Source organism: Lepisosteus oculatus, chromosome 2 (genome assembly GCF_040954835.1).
Source record: "Lepisosteus oculatus isolate fLepOcu1 chromosome 2, fLepOcu1.hap2, whole genome shotgun sequence".
NCBI lineage: Eukaryota > Metazoa > Chordata > Actinopteri > Semionotiformes > Lepisosteidae > Lepisosteus > Lepisosteus oculatus.
In genome coordinates, this window is record NC_090697.1 from 43,161,162 (window position 1) to 43,181,438 (window position 20,277).

Consider the following 20,277-nt stretch of genomic DNA (forward strand, 5'->3'; position numbering starts at 1 on the left):
CTATACTTGTCTCATGGGGAACAGCTTCCTTAAGATTAGAATTTCATCCTCTAAACCTTGGAGTTCCCAGTTTCGTTATCTTTTGGATTCTACCTCACCTTTCAGATTTTCCTTGTACTTTGTTCTGTAGCTCTCTGGGCAAACAAACATGTTTGCATGTTTTTGACTTTGTTTTGGATTTTGTTTTTCTGCTTGTTTGCTTGACACGACAGGCTGTCTGCTTGCTCATCATGCCAGTCTGCCTGTTTGCCTGCTCATTTTCCTACTTTTCTGCCTGCATTTTGACTCTTCTCTCAGCCCTGCTTAAATCAGGTACAAGCAGTGTCTTTACAGAAGGTTTGTGGGTGCCAAAGTGGCAAAATAGTTGTCTCCAAGGTATTAATGACGTAGAGAAACTTGGCACTTTTTAAAAAAAGATAAGCTATTGTCCTGAACAAGAGATAATTCCATGTAACTTTTAAAACCTTCAGACAGATACCTGGCTGCCTGCCTGGAGGACAGGCAATAAATAGTCTGTCATTCACAGGTTTAAGGTTTCAGTTAATGAACTGTTCTGATCTGTTATTCTTCATTTTAACCAACCAAAATTTATCGTTATAATTCTCTTTCAATTTTTTTTCAAGAAAATTTGTAATGAGATCCTTAGCTACCAAATGGGTCAGATGGGCCTAATAGTATTATTATTTGTAATCCTTTATGTTCTAAAATTGTTTCCTTATCTTAAAACATGTAATATTCTGTTTATGTCATTAGAAAATCCTGTTTACAAAGGACAGAAGACTTTTTTTTTTTCTAGCCAAACTCACAAAAGAGTGAGTCACATCAAAGAATGTCAGGTTTCCTTTCAGCAATAAGCATTATAACCCATTTACAATAATTTTCAGTTGTTTTTTTTCAGTAATGACATCTGTGTGTTATGGATTTTGTTAACCTTGCCATTACAGTTGTAATCTGGTTTTCAAAGTTGTAAGGAGAAAGTTTTGAATCCACAATTTCATATTTTTCTAAACGAATGTGTTACATTGTAGTCTTTTTTTACAGGATGTCGATAGAGGACTTCAAGAGGCATTTCACAGAAGTAGACATCTGTAATTTATCCCCTGAATTTCTGGATTCAGGAAATAAGTGTGTCTGGGACTCTTCTGTCCATGAAGGAAGATGGGTTCAGGGAGCCACAGCTGGCGGCTGCTTGAACTACAGTGGTAGGCTTGAGTTGTAATATGCTTATTCCATTTCCTTTCCTTTCAAGAGCCCTTTACTGGCATGACAGAAGAACTGAATATTGAATATTGTTTGTCTTGAGAAGACTATGGGGGAGGGGTAGGAGGTCCTGATTCATCCATTAATCCATTCATCCTTCTGTCCATCCCTTTCCTAATTGTTTTATCCAATACAGCATCACAGAGGGGCCAAGGCCTATCCTGCAAGGCGATACACACCCTGCACTAAATGCCAATCCATCACAGGGTGCTCATACAGACACACACATGCACACAATCACACCAGTGAAGACAATTAACCTACCAGCATGTCTTTTTACTGTGGGAGGAAACCAGAGCACCCAGAGAAAACCCTCATGAACATTGGGAGAACATTAACTCCACACAGATAGCACTGCATGTCCAAAATTGAATGCAGGGCCCCAGCACTATGAGACAGTAATGCGAACCACTGTGTGCCACCGTGGTCTTGATTCTGTATTTAAAATCATTAAAAAAGTTTTTATAGACCTCTTCGTAATCAACAGTGAATAGCAAACCAGAGGACAGAAGAGGGAACTACAGGGAAATACATTTAAAATGGAGAACTGGAGATCCTTGTTGAGGCTCTTACCCTATTTTTATTTTTCAAAGAATGGATGAGTGAGCTCATAGGATCACCTAGCTACTAGCAGCTAATTGAGCTAGATAGGATGAATTTCAACCTCTCGTTACCTTTGTGTTCTTATGCTCTGTAAAAAGATACTATGTACTCCTTGGCACAAGTAGCCCATCCTTAGTTGAGAGGGCACAGACGCACAACAGAAATATTAAGAAAATGACAAAAACATACACTTTGGTAATTAATAAACTACTAAATGTTACATTTAAAACATTTCTATTGCAATTGAGCAAGCCGTGCACGTAGTCCAGAATCATGCATATTCAGAATAATTTGCTTTCTGGAGCCCTACACCCTCCACAGAAGTAAAAGCATTAACATTGTACTGTAAATAGGCACACTCACACAGGCATCAACCTTTACCACTTGTTAGCTGCAAATTTCTGAGGCTGCATGTGTGTTTGTGAGTTAGCACAGGAGTTTCTTCACAGGATTTTTTATTCATCCATTAATAATGTACAGTATTTGGCTGATGCTTTTATCCAAAACAACTTATATTGGTACCCATTTACCATATACAACTGAGCAGTGTTCAAGGGTAAAACAGCAGTGCCCATCTGAGATTTAAATCTTTAACATTCCAGTTTTTAGTCCAAAACCCTATTCAAGCAGGAAATACCGTAACAAATGGCCGGCCATCCGTTACAATACTAACTGTATAAGTCATACTTTACATATTTCTTGGTAGTAAGGGAAGTTTGAATAGTGCTTGAACACATTAAATCATCTTATAACGATTTTCATATTTACATATCTTTTCATTTCTCCCATTTAAATTATTTATTACTACATATGTTATTACATCACCGTTACATTTTAAGTTTAGTTTCAATGTACAATTTTCCTATTGGCAGGAGTGGAAGGCTGGCTGTGAAATACTATAGCGTGATAGTAATGAAAAAGCTTCAATTGAAGGAAGAGAACTGGTGGTTCCTGACACATTTACATTTAATTCAACATAGACACTGTTGAGCACAAAAATACATCTGCAGATCACAAGAACTTGTATTACAAAAATCAGATAAAGTACTCTGAAACTGAAAGAGATGCACTTGAAAATGATCTGCTTGTGTTGGCTCATTATAGCTAAGGTGCAACTCTAGAAAATGAATTAAAATTACATCACATGTTATAGCATTGTGTGAAGACATACTCTTCACATTATAAACAAGTCATTGTTTATACAACCAATTTCAAGGAAAGCATTTCAAGGAAAGCAACCATTCTGGCTCAGTTCCTCAAAGTATTGTCATATTGAGGAAGAATATATGAGACATATTTTACAGTCATTTGCTCCAAGGCAAAAGTAGGCATGTCCAAATAAGGGACCAGACCTTCTATCTTTCCACTTTGAGTTACCATCCTGGGAGGCTCAAGGTGAGACAGATCTTCCCCCAGCAGATAAAGAGTGTTAGGTACACTAGATCCTTAATGGGAAATCAGTCCGCCACAGAGTAGGGACACAAGAGCAGGAGGCGTATATGAAGTGTGGGAGGAAATCCAAGAACTGACTCCACAAGGAGAGGTTCTTCATATGAGGAGGTCCTACATGCTCCACAAAGAATTCCCTCCACTGAACTTGGAGCCTGGGAGCTGTGCTAATCTCCTCTTCACTATGGCTCTGATTATGTGAAAAAGTTTATTTTCACATCTCTGGGGTAAAACACAGAGTACCTTTGGGCTCTGGACGTAGAAAAGGATGACTGTGGCTTCAGTTCCCTACTGCAGACACTACTGGAGCATCCTTGAGCAATTGCTTCAGTGTGCCGCGCAGTATAAATGGTTGACAGCAGTACTAGAAATAGTGCTCATGTCCCATCCAGTGAGGATCCACATACTCTCAGTCTGCTTTACAAATATATACTGAACAACAAGCTCCAGTCATGAGGCTGAGTTGAGGTATGAGGCCTCTCAACTCAAGAACAGACTTTACCCCTCACGCCTCCAGCTTGACTGACATCTTCGTATTTTAATTACTTTCGAAGCACCTAGAAGCACATTCTGCTGTGGAGCAAAATATTTGAAATCCTCCTATAAATCTCTTTAGTTTTCAACAGAGATTACAGCATTCCTCAATAATTGCAAAGCCCTGAAAACTGTCAAATTGTCAAGCTCAGTAATGAAACAAGAACCAAAGTCTAGGTGAACATTTGAGGTACACTGAAAGACTAGGTAGAATGTTTCAAACTCTGTGGGTGATGCACTAACAGCATTCAGACCTTTAAAGCAAGGACTGAATGAGCACACAAAATATATTTCAATTACAGTTTAACCTTTAAGAGAAAGGTTAAAAAATAATGCAAAAAAGTGACTGCATTGCTTACAATACAGTACACTCACCCTGTTTCTGCAATTAAATGGATTTAAAAGAAAATTAAAAATCATAGAACTTACAGTCATTCAGACTACAGAAGCAAAGGTGCATCTCTTAACCTTTTTCTTATTTAATTCAAGCTTAAACTAAGTCTGCTTCTTATTTTACATTTCATTTTCGCATATTCCACATCTCACCTTTCTTTAAACCTATTTAATGGCTGCAGAAATATCTCTCGGTCTCACCCTTGGCCTCCTTTAACCTGTATTGATTCAGGCGTGACTACACATTGAATGACTCACTGGATTTTTTTCTGTATTGGATATACAGTCATTTTTTCTGCACTGTATCGACAATTGTAGAGGAAGAACTCTGAAAAACCAAATGTTTGCTTGCAGATACATTCTGGATGAATCCACAGTACCGAGTGACGCTAACTGACATTTTAGCACAAGAGAACGGCCACACCTCGGGCTCTTGCAACATCCTGGTGTCACTCATGCAGAAACCTCAGGAAAGGTTCAGACACCTTTCTCCTAATGCATCCATAGGTTATGTCATTTTTCAGGTGAGGTGGGTTTTTTATTTCTTGCTCTCTGAGGATCTAGTCTCTCTTCATTTCTAATTTGGCCTATTTAGACAGCCTTCTCAGAATTTGGGAGACTAATTATTTAATGAAAAAACAAAAAATGCACAAGCAATAGCTTGTTCTTATAAATTTAAAAACTACTAAATGTATTATTTACTATACATAGTTACATATTTAAATGCCATTTATTGACATTTTATGTATTGAACCTTTTACATACTGTACATGTAGAGATCATTCTCTTTGCAGTACGAGTACTTCCAGTTAAGAAACATACTTAAATTTAAAATTAACGTGCCTTTTAATTTCTTTTTTGTAGGTACCACCTTCAGTAAGTATTTTGCTATTCACCTTTTGTTACAGATTTAACTTATTTTATTCCTTGAAGAAATACAAATTGTAATGTGTGTTTCTGCATGCTATTTCTTCTTTTTCCAAAGTACAAGGAGCAGAGGGGAAAGTTCCCAGCAGCATTCTTCAATAGCCAGAGCCCCATTGCAAAAACAAAGGCATTCATAAACTCCAGAGAAGTGACAGAGTGCTTCCAGCTCAAACCTGGGGACTATTTAATTGTCCCTTCCACATATAAACCAGATGAAACTGCTAACTTTATTTTATCAATTTTTTCCAAGACAAAGAACTACACAAAGTAAGACTTTTAATGGATTGTATTGTCAGCAATGATATATTATATATTAATATCCCCTATAATATAATATTTTCTTCTTTTACAATTTTTGTAAATTGCATTTTAAGTCTCTTTGAAAGCAAACATTTACATTGTTTTTTTTTAAATAGCTAATGAGTATTTGACATAACATTCCTATTGATTAATTTATCACATGAGCCCTTTGAAATTGCTTAGGATTTAAATTCTATGGACAAAGTTATTTTTGTGCCTTTAAGCTAACCAAAAGGTGTTTACAATAAAAATATGGTGTTCAAAAATTTTCTATTGTTCTTGATTAGGTCTTCTCAATAAAAAGGAGTTTGCTACAACTGCATATTTACTAAGGCACGTTAAAAAACACAGTAGACTATGATATGACTGAAAAATGCAATATATATTTTTCTTTTCAGAGATAGTAGTACCAATGTTCTGGAGTCCAACATCCCCAACCTGGAGATGCCTAAGGTGTGTATGCAATTTAATTGTGTAGAATACTGAAAAAAAGCTGGAGTTCACTAGTGTTTGTAGTTTACTACTGAATAAACATATTCCATCATGTGTTATTTATATATATTTGATATAATTCTTACAAAACTTCCAGGGATCACATGAGTCTTTCTTTTCAAATTGTGGTTTTTGCTTCACTACCAGAAGCATTTTTGGCTCTGATAGCCACAGTTGCTTCAATAATTTTGTTTTCACTATGCAATACTGACCTCTTTCAGCTTTAATGTATTTGTGACTGTCCAGCTTGGCCATGACACATTGGGATATTTAAAATAGACTGACCTTGGAAAACAAGCACAAACAGACAGATGTAATCTGTACTGTATTAATGGCTACCCACAAAAGTGAAAAATAAAGCACTGTTTATGTTGTACTCCAGCTGCAATTGTTGATTTCTCCAGAAAGAGCCAAGGATATACAAATATACAACTCTACGGTACAAATCAAATGCTCTTTTATTTACAGTGGGGGAAATGAAAGACCAAGCAAAACACCAATACAAAAGCATAATCTCCTTTTTTGAACTGCTAGACTAACTTCTAATTAGGCTCTCTATCACAGCTGGGCAGCTAAGCTGCTTACCAGTTTTCCAGAACAGGTGTCTTTCAGATTCTTCACAAAAATTCATGTCAAGAATATATAGTATGGATAGTATATAGATACCCACAGACCAGACAAGACAGTAGTATTAGTTACTCTCCTTGTTAAAGTCTACCAAGTGAGCCATGACAACATCTTATACTACCTAGCTAATACACAGAACACATGATACAAATGATGCACAAGGGACACACTACACACTCATGACCTGCACAAAGGCGAGGTGTCATGAAGATTTGTCTCTTCTTTGTTTTCTTCCAGGACCCACTGCCCCAGGTACGGACCTCACTGGCTCAGCACCACCACACACCTCAAAGTGCAAATTCCTTACAGTGTGGTAGTTGTGTGGTCTCTAAGCAAACAGTGTGCTCCTCTATCCTTGTTGATTAGCACCTTTGCCACTATTTGTGCTTGAAGACATTGATCAGAGGGAGTATACAGACACCAAAAACACTGACTGCTATATGCAAACTTGAATTTAAATATGGTTACTGATACCTGTTGCCTAACATTCTTTTGTCACTCAGTTTCTCCAAACCTTCAGTCACTTTGCAAGATTCTTCTAAAAACACTTTTAAAATTTCAAACTTATGGACTGCTTTGTCCCTTGGTCAGTTGCTTCCTTCTCCATTCCCTCTGGTCCTCCAGACAGCAGATCTAACTGGCACTTGGAAGCCTTTGCTTCCTGGTCTTAAAACAGTCTGCCAACAGCTGGTCAGGTGACTGAGGGCAGCAGCTCGTTCCACACAGCTTTCTGAACCAGAATGGCTCTTACAGGATCTACTGTGTAAAAGACAGGTTTGCCTGTAAAGTATTATATTGTATAACGAAGCAAGAAAAGAATACCAGAGTATTTTATGAATTCTGGGATGCCTTGAGATCTGTCCAGCATGTTTTAAAGGTATTCATTTATCACTTATCTTAACCTTGTGTGCAATATCCTTGCTTCAGAATATCTGTCAGAGACTGCCACACCTGAGCAGAGCTAGGTGACATAGCAGAGTCCAGTTGGAAATTGACTTTATACCGTACAGTCATATATTAAACAGTATTAGGAGGGGCACTGATAGAGAACCTCTCAGGAACTACTTACAGCATTCTTAAAGTGAGTTGGTTCATTGATCATGGTGGAGGTAGAAATCTTACAAACAACAATGTTTTGAATCTTCTGGCTTCTTTTTATTTTAGTGCTATACAGTTCTAAATTGTTCTATAGTACTAATCTCAATGCATAAAGCTTTTGGAAGCCACAAGTAGCTGCTGAAGGTAGTTTAAAACCCATCATGTTCATTAGTACATCTTTTGGAAATTGGACATGTTCACTATAACATAAAGGGTGATATAATCCACAAATATTAGCATTTAAGAATTCTGTTCCTTTGATTCAGCAGAGTATCCAGTTAAGTGTAAAGTATAGAATATGCGATTTAAGCATTGAAGTCTCGACAGATTCAAGGTTACAATGTCAAGGCTGTGTCCTTGTTAACTGCTTTGCTACTTTTCTGTCATGAACTGCAAAACTATTTGTTTCTTTTTTATTTTTAAAATATAACTATATATTTCCTAATATATATATATAACTAAGAAATCCTGTCACTTAAAATTTCATTTTCAGTAAGGACCTGTCTTAAAAAAATATTCATAGAACAACTTTTTTAATTCCATGGGATAAAATGTGATTAGATTTTCGGAGATTATAGTTGTTGGTCATTACTGATATTAATTTATTTTGTTTAATTTTTTTATTCATTTTATCTATAGCAGCCCATTTATAACTATGAAGACAATCCCCACAAGAAGGTTTTTCTGCAATATTCTGATCAGGTAAGAAAATCCATACATTTTCTAACCATATCCATTACGGGGTTGCAGGGGTGCTGGCAACACACCAAGGCAGGATACACCCTGGACAGCAAGCCAGACTACTGTAGGACAGAATCACAGACACAAGCACACATACACAGTCAGGGCCAATTTTCCCAAAAGCCTATACTAAGCATACCCTTTTCCCCATACCTAGCAGTATGCCTTAGAACTGTTGGAGGAAATGCACACAAACGAGGGAAGAATATACACTCTCTACACATATAGAGACATATATACTCATATACTCTACACAGAAAGCATCAGAGGACTTGAATCCAGGGCCCCTGTGATGCAAGCCTACGGTCCAGTGCTAACTGTGCCACCATGCTGTCTGTAAAAAGATCCTGCTGTAACAATGGAAGTATGAAGTATGACACTCATTTTTAGAGGACAGCCAGTTCTGGGCAGATTCACAGTTCTTCCATATTTTCTCATCTTTTTAATGATAGACTTCACTGTGCTTTGAGGTATATTCAATGCCTTGGAAATTTTCTTATATTCTTTCCCTGACTGGTACAGTACTTTTCAAGAACCTTGTCTTGGATCTGCTTGGAATGTTCCTTGGTCTTCAAAGTGTAGTGATTCCTTGGAAATGTTCTAACTAAGCTCCCAGACACAGGTGTATTTATTCTGAAATCATGTGAAACACCTCAACTGCACACAGGTGGACTCCAGTCAAGTAATTATGTGACTTGGAGAAGAGAGTTGGTTACTTCAGAGGTAATTTAGGTGTGTCAAAGAAAGGGGGTGAATACTTATGCATTCAATTATTTTTCAGTTTTTTTTTGTTAGTTAATTTAGTAAAATGTCTGGATTTGATTTCACTTTGACATCATTGAGTAATTTGTGTTGATGAGTGGCAAACTTTCTCAGTTAAATACATCATGGTTCCATCTGTAACACAATAAAATGTGAAAAAGTCCAAAGGGGCTGTAATATTTTTATAGGCACTGTAGTTAGATAACCTATTTGCACATCTTAAAACTGTACACGATGAAGCACTCCTGATGTATGCCAGGAGTGAAATATGGTACTCCTGGTACCATGGTACCATAAATAGGACTGTGTGGAACACATTTCCATACACTACCACAGTACCCATCAGACAATATCAACATGATCTGGGCCTGTGATGGCTTGTAAACATTCTCTGGTGGACAATGATTTTGTCATTGTCCTCTGTAATGTTATTGTTCATCAGTTCCCCTTGGTGCCATTTAAATGTATATCAAGTACCATAACTCCATGTTATTTTGTTTTAGATTGTTTTATGTGAAGCCTGTTTTCTCATCCTTTCAATCAATATCACAACATTGACACCAAATGTGTTACAATGTACTTGTTTGAATAGTCTAGCTAAGTAAAATAGCGTCATATACATTCCAGAAACTGTAATACAGTAAACGTAAGGCATACTGTTAAGTTCCATCATTTTCCACATCAAGTTAATAAATAATGTGTTCCTACTGCTGCAAGGCAATTCTCTAATGATCTACAGTATACTCAGTTTTATGACAGGAAGAATGGAGAACATACAGGTACCTAAAAATGAACTTAGCATCAAACAGATAAAGAAATGTGAAATATGACTAAAGATATGGAACACTGAGAAAATTATGCAACTGTGCAAGAAAAAAATGCTTCTCTTTTTTATAGCAGTTGTACACTATAACAAAATATTTCTTTACAACCTGGTTACTTGCTTCAAAGCCCTTAAGCAACAAAACACCATGCGAAATGTATTACACTATAATAAAGTCACATTTTAAGCTAAGGAAGAGTAAATGATCTGAAGAAACAACATTATACAGTATTATGTTATTATGTCCTCTTTATGTTTAATCTGTTGCTTTGTCTGTCTGATAATATGTGCCCCTGTTTGTTGTTCTTTGACACAGTATGAAGAAGTTGATGCTGAACATTTGCAGGCACTTCTCAATGAGAACATTCTCAAGGGTAAGCTAAGATATGTTCTGGGTGTGACTGGGTTCAGATACATTATTCCTCAAGATTACGTTTTGGCAAACAACACAATTATTTTATTCATTAGGGATGCTGCATGAGAGCATTCAAATTCTGTTTTTGATTAATTCTTAGGTCTCCTTGATACCAAGATCTTCTGTCAGATATTTATACAGTATATGTTTCCTTTTCCTATCATGGTCTACAATTTCCATGCTTTTTATGCTTTGATATTTGCTGTATTTTTATTTTTCACGCATATTCAATGCATTTACTTGCTTTAACAAATTTAGACTGCCTTAATCAGCTGATTCAACTGATAATTAATCTAATTATGTTTGGCCTGTGTTGGAGTCATGTTGCTGTTTGTATGACTGTTTTTATATAACACTTTTCTTGTCATTGCATATGATTCCCAATGACCATTAAAAATATTCAAAATCTAGAGTCAAGGCAAACAAGGAACCACTCTGTGCATTCTTCTGTGTCCATGGAGAGAATTTATTTCTCCTGGAACACCCACTTTTCTTTTATAGTTAGTTGACAGTTTTGTCACTCCTTGACAATGTACAGTACATAGTAATGAATACAGTGGACTTTGTGTTTATACAGTTTTTTTTTTAATATGTTATTGGTGGTGATGTTAACTATTTGCCTAAATGTAAGACAATATACTTTAGTAACGTTTGCTACTTATATGTCACAACCATTTATAGCACCGTTCTCATGTTTTGTTTTATGTGATGGCATGCAGATCTGATTGAAAATCTCTGCTGAGAGCCCTACAAGAGTGCTGTTTTTTTAAGGGACCTGCATTCATGCATTCGTGTGAATATTTCATTTTCAATTGAAAGAGCTACAATATATTAATGATTCACAATGTTTAAAAATAGTCATAAGAGCATAAGAAAGTTTACAAACAAGAGGAAGCCATGAAGCTCATCTAGCACATTTCGTTTTTAGTAAGTAATTCATCCAAGATTCTCATCCAGACATTTAGTGAAAATAGTGTCATGACTGGACAGGTTATCCCAGTTTCCCATAGTCTTATGTTATACAAATTCAAAATACACCCTAATTATACCAGAGGTGTGCATGGATGACTAACTGGATGTTTTTAAACCCATGGCACAGACAATAAACAGACGATCACTCTGCCTTATTATATCTGAATGCGTTTTGTTAATTATATCCATTGGATTATGAGGTTGGAAGGTCTTCTGGGTGTTATTGAAGTTGAGATTGCAATTATATAATTTAACCAAGTATTTGTTTAAGGTCTGCAGCTGTTGACTTTTAGAAATGTGCTACTTCCCATGGGTTCCCATGGAAGCCCTTCTGTGAAAAAAACTTTCTGTTGTTTTTTAGGAAAAACATTTCAGAGTGGAGGGTTCAGCTTGGATGCTTGCAAAAGCATCATAGCAATAATGGATGTATCCTTTTATAGTTGTGAAGTTTAGGAGCCAAACTTTGTTGTGAGATTCAGTTTATTACTGTAAACGGTTTCTAAAGATTCAGCTTATTGCTGTAAATGTTTTCTAAATCAGACATTATATGTATAACCTCTTCCTGCATTTTTTAGCTTCCTACTTTCTTCTGCATCTGCGCATGTACAGTATATTCTCCTGCCAACTATCACAACAAAACTATGTCAAAAATATCTGTTTTGTGAAACTGGTTATACGCTTGTCACAATTGTGATAAACAGTGCATCACAGATCCTTCAAGGTTCTACACAGAATCTAAATAATACCACAGAGATAAAACAACACTACAACAGTGTTTTTTTAGTGTGTTTCTCAGCATACTACAACAAGAACTACTTTGAGAATATTGTGTACATTGCGTAAACATTACCATCATGCCTCGAATACTGCAACTGTTTTGTTGTGGTCCTTTAAAGAAATGAATGCTAGATTAATATTTATTAAAACAGTAATGCCACATATTTTCTCAAATGAAATAGAATGCAATGCAATTATAATATTATTTTTGATATAGGTTAGACAATTTGTTCAATTGAGTTTACATTAGTTCAAGTCTTTATTAAACAGAGCTTTACAGCATGCCATCACTATGGTGTATACAGTGTATTATAGTCCAGAGCGGTGCTCTCTGTTTTGTTGAATTGGCTGTTCTAAATTATTTTTATTTCAGTTATTTAAATAATATGATTAAGTATTTTGTTTTACAGAATGTAATGAGTGTGAAATACAGGGTATTTAGACACACAAAGCATTGCATTAGTGTACTCTTTTAATACGACTAGCTGTTCTTTAACCCATTTTACAGCTTTCAACTACTGGAAAGTTAAATGCTGTAGAATTTGTACGTTTGTGGAAAAAGGTCCTTGCCTACCAGGTAGGAAGAATTTTGCTGCAGTACTTCTGCCATTTTTTTAATGAACTGCTTTTACATTACACTTATCCTCCCACAGAATCACAGAGCACTTCATCCACCACAGACATTCAGCTCTCATTCATTGCAGGTCTCAGTTTAGGCAAAATGTTATTCGTGTATATAATCCATAAGTCACTGCTTACTTCACCGTGTATTTTTGGTAACCCTTCTTGTTAAGCATTCACTAATTAATGTATTCAGATTACATACAACACTTAATAACTACACCTTATACTTGCACATAATTAATAATATTATTATATATACTGTAGTTTAAATGTACATGTGTATATTTGCGGCATATGTAATTATGTGTGCTTTAAAATGTGCATTTGTGTATTTGCATATATTTTTACATAATTAAACTTTAATTACATTGACACCACACATAATCAGCATTATATGCAAGGAAATTAGCAATATTGAGTAATTATGTAAGTACTTTTTAATTACTTTCCAAAATGGCCTACTAACATTATTTTCTCAGGAAATGTTCTACCAAAAAGATGTGTCCCACACAGGACATCTGTCTTTGCCTGAGCTACAAAATGCCATAGAGAGCATAGGTAACTGAGTTACTTTTTCTGTTATTTCCCATAAATTTTAATTTACAACATTGAACTCTCTATCATGCTTGTTGGCCGCTGCAGTTCGGCAGCTGAGCTAAATCATACTTGTGTTAAAAATGCCATGTTCTTTCCTCAGGGATCAAAGTCAATGATGAGCTGCTGAACCTCATGGCGCTGCGTTACGGGGACTCTTCCGGTCGCCTCACTCTCGAGAGTTACATGTGTCTCATGCTGCGCCTGGAGTGCATGGCCAGTACGTCTGAATTAATCTCAGTGAACGTTTGACTCATGCTCACTCATTACATCTTCACATTATTGCGTTTTCCAGTCACACAAGCACAGGAGTACAGAAGCTTATTAGCGCCACAGAGAAAAAAAATGAACTCGTTATTATTGCGTTTATACGAGAAAAGTATCTAATTTATATGAGAAAATCACAATAGTTAATTTGTAAAAAATGTTGCCTACTATATTAATACTGTATATTGCATTGTACTGTATATGCAATAACATTGTCCCAGTAGAATATCGTCACACTCCTCTTTTTTGGAGAATAAATAACCTAAAGGAGCACGTGTTCTGACTTTTGTATACATGGCATGCCGATTCGCTTCTTGTGCAGCTTAACAAGAAGTGCAAACAGGTATTTGACATTAACCCCTGAGTCAAACTGACTCTACAGGTAGTTGTCCTAATTTCTCTGACTTTGTTGGCCGTAGTTTTGGGGAAATACACACTCCTGTGATTGTGATGCTTTCAGAACTGTCAATTAAATGCTGTGTTCTGTCAAAGCAACATGAAACATGTAAACTGACATGCAAGAAATAACATGTAACATTTTCCATTGCCATTTCACCTTTAAATAAAAACATTTACTGCCTTAAAGGGTATACTGTATGTATGATCTCGAAGATGTCATATCAGTATTATTTGAATGTTCAGCTTGATCACTTAAGTGTGGTCTAACAACCATTTGCCATTCAGATAATGCACACAAATATTAGTGTCGTAAGTCCAGTGAATATGAAAGGAATGATGTAAGGAGTGGAAAAATATGGTATTTTCTATTTTTTACAGAAATATTTCAGAATCTATCTGATGGAAAAGGCATGTATCTGCGGCCATCTGAGGTAATGGAAAACGTTTTTCATATGCTCATACGGCCATATGAAAATGGCTATTATTCAGCTATTCAAAAATGGATAAATACGTTAACAGGTTGTATGTACTGTATGTGTCTTATATGTGTATTATAACATCTAGGCTAGAGAATCAACAATATGGCAATAATATTCTAGGAAGCAGCATGGATTTTGAAGTAGGTCTTACCTGATCTTATTAGACTTCTTTGAACAAGCAACAACAGTAAAAGTTTAACATAAGACATATAATATAGTGTGTTTAGATTTTCTAAAGCATTATGAAAAAGTTCCTCATAAAAGATTAATTAATAAATAATTGGTAGCAGACATTCAAAGAAATGTGAGTGTTATTGAAAATTGTTTATTAAATTGAAAACAGAGTACCGATAAGGGGTGAACACTCAAACTGGGGTGATGTACAGTAACTAGTGATCTCAGGGATCTGTAAAAGAACCACTGCTCTTCTTAATTTACATCAATAATCCAGATTACATACAGTAATACTTAGTAAACTGGTCAAATTTGCAGATTATGCCAAATTAGGAGGATTAGCAGACACCTAACTACAGTAGAAGTGGGTATATAGTTATAAGCATAAAATCTGAATAAAAAAAGTTAAAACTGTATAGCAAATTAGTAAAGGCCTCATCTAGAATTTTTGTGTCTAGTTTTGGTCACCACCTCTTAAAAGAGATATTGCTGCTCTGGAATCTGTTCAGAGAAAAGCCCCTGGATACATTCCAGGGCTTAAGGGAAAGTTCTACACTGACAGACTGAAGAAACCGAACCTTTTAAGACTTGAACAGAACAAGACTACAAGGGAACCTTATACAAATATTCAAATGTAAAAAGGCATTTACAAAATCAACCCAGGGGATTTCTTCAGAATGAACAGTGAACATGTACCAGAGAGCACAAGTGGTAAGCAAATGGAAGTACATTTAAAACCATGAATAGGAGGAACTTTTTTATGGGTACCCACCCATATTGTTGAAGCCTATACCCTGTTTCCTTCACAGAAGAGGCTGGATTAGATGCTCGGCTCAACCACAAACAGGCTAGACAAGCCAAAAGGCCCCCTCTCATTTCCAGATATTCATATGTTCCTAAGCATTCAAAATCAAACGAATGGACAAGTCATCCCAAATGATGTAAGGATCAACAGTGAATTGTGAACCAATTGAAAACAAAACAAAATTTGAAACAATGTAGACATGCATTTCAAGCTAAGAACAAGAGACACCTTTGTAAACAAAAGGCTGTGGAGTATGAATTTAAGCCATTTTATTGATGTTGATACCCTGACTTCTTTCAAGAAATATCTGGATATGATCTTTTGATCAAATAACTACAAGAGCTCAAAAGAGATAAATGGACTAAATGGCCTCCTCTTATCTGTAATCTTTTTTTGATATAATTGTGCTTCATCAAGACTCAAAATTGCCCTGCTTAATGAAACCTAAACTTAGTAAGGGTGAAACACAGGAGTAAGTAATTACTACCTTTGACTTTGTTGGTGTGACACAGAATTATACGTTCATTTAGATGGTTCTGCTTTTTAACATTGTGACACTGTGAGAGCTAAATGATCTTCAAATTCAAATTCCCAATCCATTGCAATTTCTTGCTCTAAAAAGACGTTGTGACCGTGATATGCATTTCCTGCTAGACAGAAGCATCTTGCATTTGTGACTAAAAATGAACATTTTTCTTCATTATTAAAGAAGGTATAAAGGCAGTGATACAAGTACCTTTAAGTTAACAAAATGTTGCAAGTGTACAGTACATTGTCTGCTGTACAGGAGTTTAAGTATAAAGTTTGAACTAATTGTTTTCTCTTTCAGTGGCTGTTTCTCACCATGTATTCATGAAACTTCAAGAGCTGGCAACAGTTAGACAGATTCCAATGATTTTGGAAGGTAAAAACGAACAAAAAGCAATGTGAAATATTTGAAGTGTACACCTGCGTACATTTGAATATGCTGCTCTACTAGGCCACAGCCTATCAGAGTTGTCATTTACATTCTCTCCTTCTAGTATTTACTTTTATTTTCTCAAACACAAAATACAAAACAAATTTAAACATCACCCCCTGCCCTCCCTGTCAGTGGTTCTCATCTCAAAGTTTCAAGGACCCAAGCACCCATAAAATATGATCGGTTATGATGGATCCCCCATGCAAGGGAATTTGACCTGAAGTCAAATACAACTTTTTGAAGAAGTTCAGTCAGCCATAGCTGTCTGAAACAAGTTCATAACGTGCTTGTATAACATTATCTTCTTAGACGTGATGATTTTTTGCATGATATCTGTGAGAGTCTTTGAAAGCTTTCTACAGAAAAAAAAAACTAATTTTGCCCTTCATTTGAGATTGATCATGTACAGAATTATTTTTTTTTAAGATTTTATTTCTTGAAAGACATTTAACTTAAAATACATGTCATTGCACTGCTCCCATATAACTCCTGGCTCCTGGGTTCAATTCTTACTGTGGCACCTTATGTGTAGGTTTTTTCTGAGTGTTTCAATTTCCTTCCAAAGTCGGTCTTGCTATTTAGGTTGATTTGCACCTATTAATTGTCAGCATAAACTCTGCTATGGACTGGCATCCTGTCCAGGGTGTATCCTGTCTTGAGGCTTTTGTCTGTAAGGTTAGGTTGAGACTGTGATGTGATTCAACCCAGGAATGTTGGGATAAGTGATTAAAAATAGCTGGATGTATGCTGTAGGAAACATGTCTACACATAGAGCAGTGGCTCTTAACCTGGGGTGTACATACCCCCTGTGGGTCTGAGATTCCAGATTTTTAGGTAAATCATCAAAAACACAGTAACTTCAATTATTTTTGGTTTGGGGTGTGAGAACATCTTATCTTTAAGAACTAAGATAAGATCACTTTATTGGCCATATACAATTTCTGGTATTAGGAATTTGTCTTTTCACATACCCCAGCTTGCTCTACATGAGACACACAGACAGGGAGAGAAGCTTGGGGTCAGAGCGTAGGGTCAGCCATTTATACAGCACCCCTGGAGCAGTTGGAGTTAAGGGCCTTGCTCAGGGGCCCAGTGGATTCCTCTGCCAGCCGTGGGATACTAACTGATAACCTTCCAGCCACAGGTGCAGATCCTTAGCCACAGAGCCACTGCACTGCCCTACAAAGCATATGCTGTAGTCGGCAGGATAAGAGGTGCAGACTGCAGTAAGGTGAAGAACCACTGATATGGAGTGTCCTGTATGCTGTAAATGTCCTCACATATGCTGAACAAAGTATACTGTACTGCCCCCCTGTGTTTTAAAAATAATATACTGTAGCAACAAGCACATTTTATATAAATTCGTTCTTGTTACAGATAATGAATCATAAAACACATACATTAATAAACATAGTAAAATATGTTTTTTAAAACAAGAAAGTTATCACAGAAAAACTAATTTAGTTGAACTTCAGTTTAAAACTAAAATAACCTCTTAGTCTTAATAAATGAATATGTATTAGAGTTGTTTTTTTCTTAGTCTTACTCGTCACTGGCCCTGTTTGTTAAATAACTTTTTGCAGTTTGTTTACAGTTTCAGACTAACTTAAAACTAAATGAAATTCTACATAAATTATGACTGTATTTATGTTTCCTACATTTAAAGACCCGTTAAAGCCTGGGAAAAATAAAACAAAACAATAATATTTGAGGTTGAATCACTTTAATGAACATGTAGGATTACTTATGCCCTAACCAAAGAATTCACAGTTTTAGTTTCTCAGTGTGTACACCTTGAATCGATTTAATTTGTTTATTTCAAATTGAACAACATTTAAGTTGGAAATACAACATTTTACACCTGTTAAAGTCAAAGAGACTTCTAAAAAGCACAAAAGTAGCAATTAACTTTGGCCAGAAGTTTCATTTTTAAATTCTGTGTATTTTAAATGAGATTTTTTTTTCTTTTACACAAGGGGTGCTGATTTCTAACCATCAATAGCTGTTAATTTACAGGTTTGATTTATCAACACTGATATTGTTCAGTATGTTTTGAAGAAAAGAAGTAAATAAGAAGCCGTAGTTTACCACCCTGGTGTCTACTTGGCATTTAATACCATGTATGCATCCTTGAAATCATGCCTTCTTAACATGTAAAAGTGTTTTTTTTTTGTTTCTTTCAGTGCCTCCTTCTGATTTCTAACACAAGACAGAAAAAAACCTTTTTTACTAATCATGTGAATTTACACAGCACAGCAAAAAGGACTGATTGACTCATTACATTCATTGTTTGTAATAAACTAAATAAAACATATTTTCAGGGACTTTTAATTTTGTCATGTGTTTAACAGGGTGGACAGTTTGATAGATATTAATGCACTTCTCTCCAGTCTCCAGTAGTTAGGTAGCTCTGTGCTGGCGTGTTTGAAATGAAACAATTTTGGTTTTGTACCTGTTCTGCCTGTGAGCAAAAATAAAAACAAAAGTATCTGTTTATGATCTTGGCTTGCTTTGATTCTGTTCTATAGTAATTTTATTGAATAGGTTATTTCAATCTAACATTTGTTTAGTATTTCAAAGACAACTAACTTGACTTGCACTTGCACTTATTGAATTGATTATGCAGTACAGTAGGTAGTGACATTTAAGTTCAACAATACTGCTGTGATCGGTACATTTAAAAGTTTTCTAAATAAAACATCTTCAACAACACAAAATGAAAATGCCCAAACTGCAAAGTATCGAGTTAATGAGGATGGCCCTTTAAACTAATTTCTCTTGCCTTAAATACGATGTATCTTGATTTTATTGGTTCTTCTAATCTTGCCTGGCACACCGAATACAGAGGCAGTCATGTTCAAGTTTGCTTTTGAACCAACAGATGGCAGCAATGCATAAAGCCTTTTTGACATTACATCCTAAAATGGGCAATTTGGTTTGTCTGGTTCGTTTGGTTGTTAGCAATTAATAATCCAAGAATTGCATCAGACTGTTACTTAACCAATCTTGCAAAGTCAGCTTGACCAGTTCAGCTAGCGTTTCCCACTATCCCCTCTGTAATAATATTTTTGTTTTGTGCCCCGAATGCTCCTGGTCGTAATTTCCACATTATGTTTTCAGGTCCTTTTATTGTTTCTGATCTTGAAGAATTCCATGGATTAGACTTGCTTAATCCCCTTCAGAATTTTGACTATATGAATCAAAATGAGCTTCAAAAGCCGATAACACTTTTTTACAAAACACATCTTTTTGAGATTAGCGAGTGAACAAAATTCTAGAAGTTGACCTGGCCATAATTCAGGACAACGGTAGCTTTTCTCACCACAGAGGATGGTTGCTCTCTTAAGATAACCAAACCTTTTTCTAAAAGCAACCATTTATAAAATTCTGTTACTCTCTTGTGTATAAGTGTTACTTGGCGAGATGTACATCCATTTCATTTCCTTTGGTATAACCTTTGGTATTTTCCTTTGAGAACTGGGCTGAGGAAATGCTATTCTTGAGAAAGCAAGAGAGTGACATGATCATCATCGTACTCTTTATTCAGAATGAGGCCTGCTTCTACTTATTTGGGGGTTCACTTGCTCTCAAGAGATTAGCTAGCTGTCCTTTCCTTTTATCTGTTCATGCCCAGCAATAATTAAAACAGATAGGAATAACATAATAGCAAAATCTGAGATCTACATGTGAAACAACTTCAGTACAAAAGTTTAGATGTCTAGGGATTTTTACAAATGATGTTCTATGTGCAACTGACATACTAATTCCTTGTATGTGATTAAATAACAAGCATTAAGACGT

The 20,277-nt window shown here is 35.8% G+C and overlaps 1 protein-coding gene across 3 annotated transcripts in view; it reads left to right on the forward strand.

Moving 5' to 3' along the window:
• The window catches only part of LOC102692054 (calpain-9-like), a 42,408-nt gene extending 23,433 nt beyond the window's left edge, over positions 1 to 18,975 (forward strand). The window contains exons 10-24 of one of the 3 annotated variants that reach the window (XM_069178678.1): positions 1,042 to 1,202; positions 4,594 to 4,763; positions 5,104 to 5,115; positions 5,225 to 5,433; positions 5,865 to 5,919; positions 6,823 to 6,837; positions 8,323 to 8,385; positions 10,326 to 10,383; positions 11,758 to 11,822; positions 12,682 to 12,750; positions 13,277 to 13,355; positions 13,495 to 13,611; positions 14,436 to 14,488; positions 16,345 to 16,414; positions 18,659 to 18,975. In XM_069178678.1, the coding sequence (XP_069034779.1) occupies positions 1,042 to 1,202; positions 4,594 to 4,763; positions 5,104 to 5,115; positions 5,225 to 5,433; positions 5,865 to 5,919; positions 6,823 to 6,837; positions 8,323 to 8,385; positions 10,326 to 10,383; positions 11,758 to 11,822; positions 12,682 to 12,750; positions 13,277 to 13,355; positions 13,495 to 13,611; positions 14,436 to 14,488; positions 16,345 to 16,371 (1,153 nt within the window). In that variant the 3' untranslated portion in view covers positions 16,372 to 16,414; positions 18,659 to 18,975. Of the gene's footprint in view, positions 1 to 1,041; positions 1,203 to 4,593; positions 4,764 to 5,103; positions 5,116 to 5,224; positions 5,434 to 5,864; positions 5,920 to 6,822; positions 6,838 to 8,322; positions 8,386 to 10,325; positions 10,384 to 11,757; positions 11,823 to 12,681; positions 12,751 to 13,276; positions 13,356 to 13,494; positions 13,612 to 14,435; positions 14,489 to 16,344; positions 16,420 to 18,658 lie in introns of all 3 variants that reach the window. The other 2 variants (XM_015349375.2, XM_069178679.1) reach the window with 2 other exon arrangements.
• The last annotated feature ends 1,302 nt before the right edge of the window (positions 18,976 to 20,277 follow it).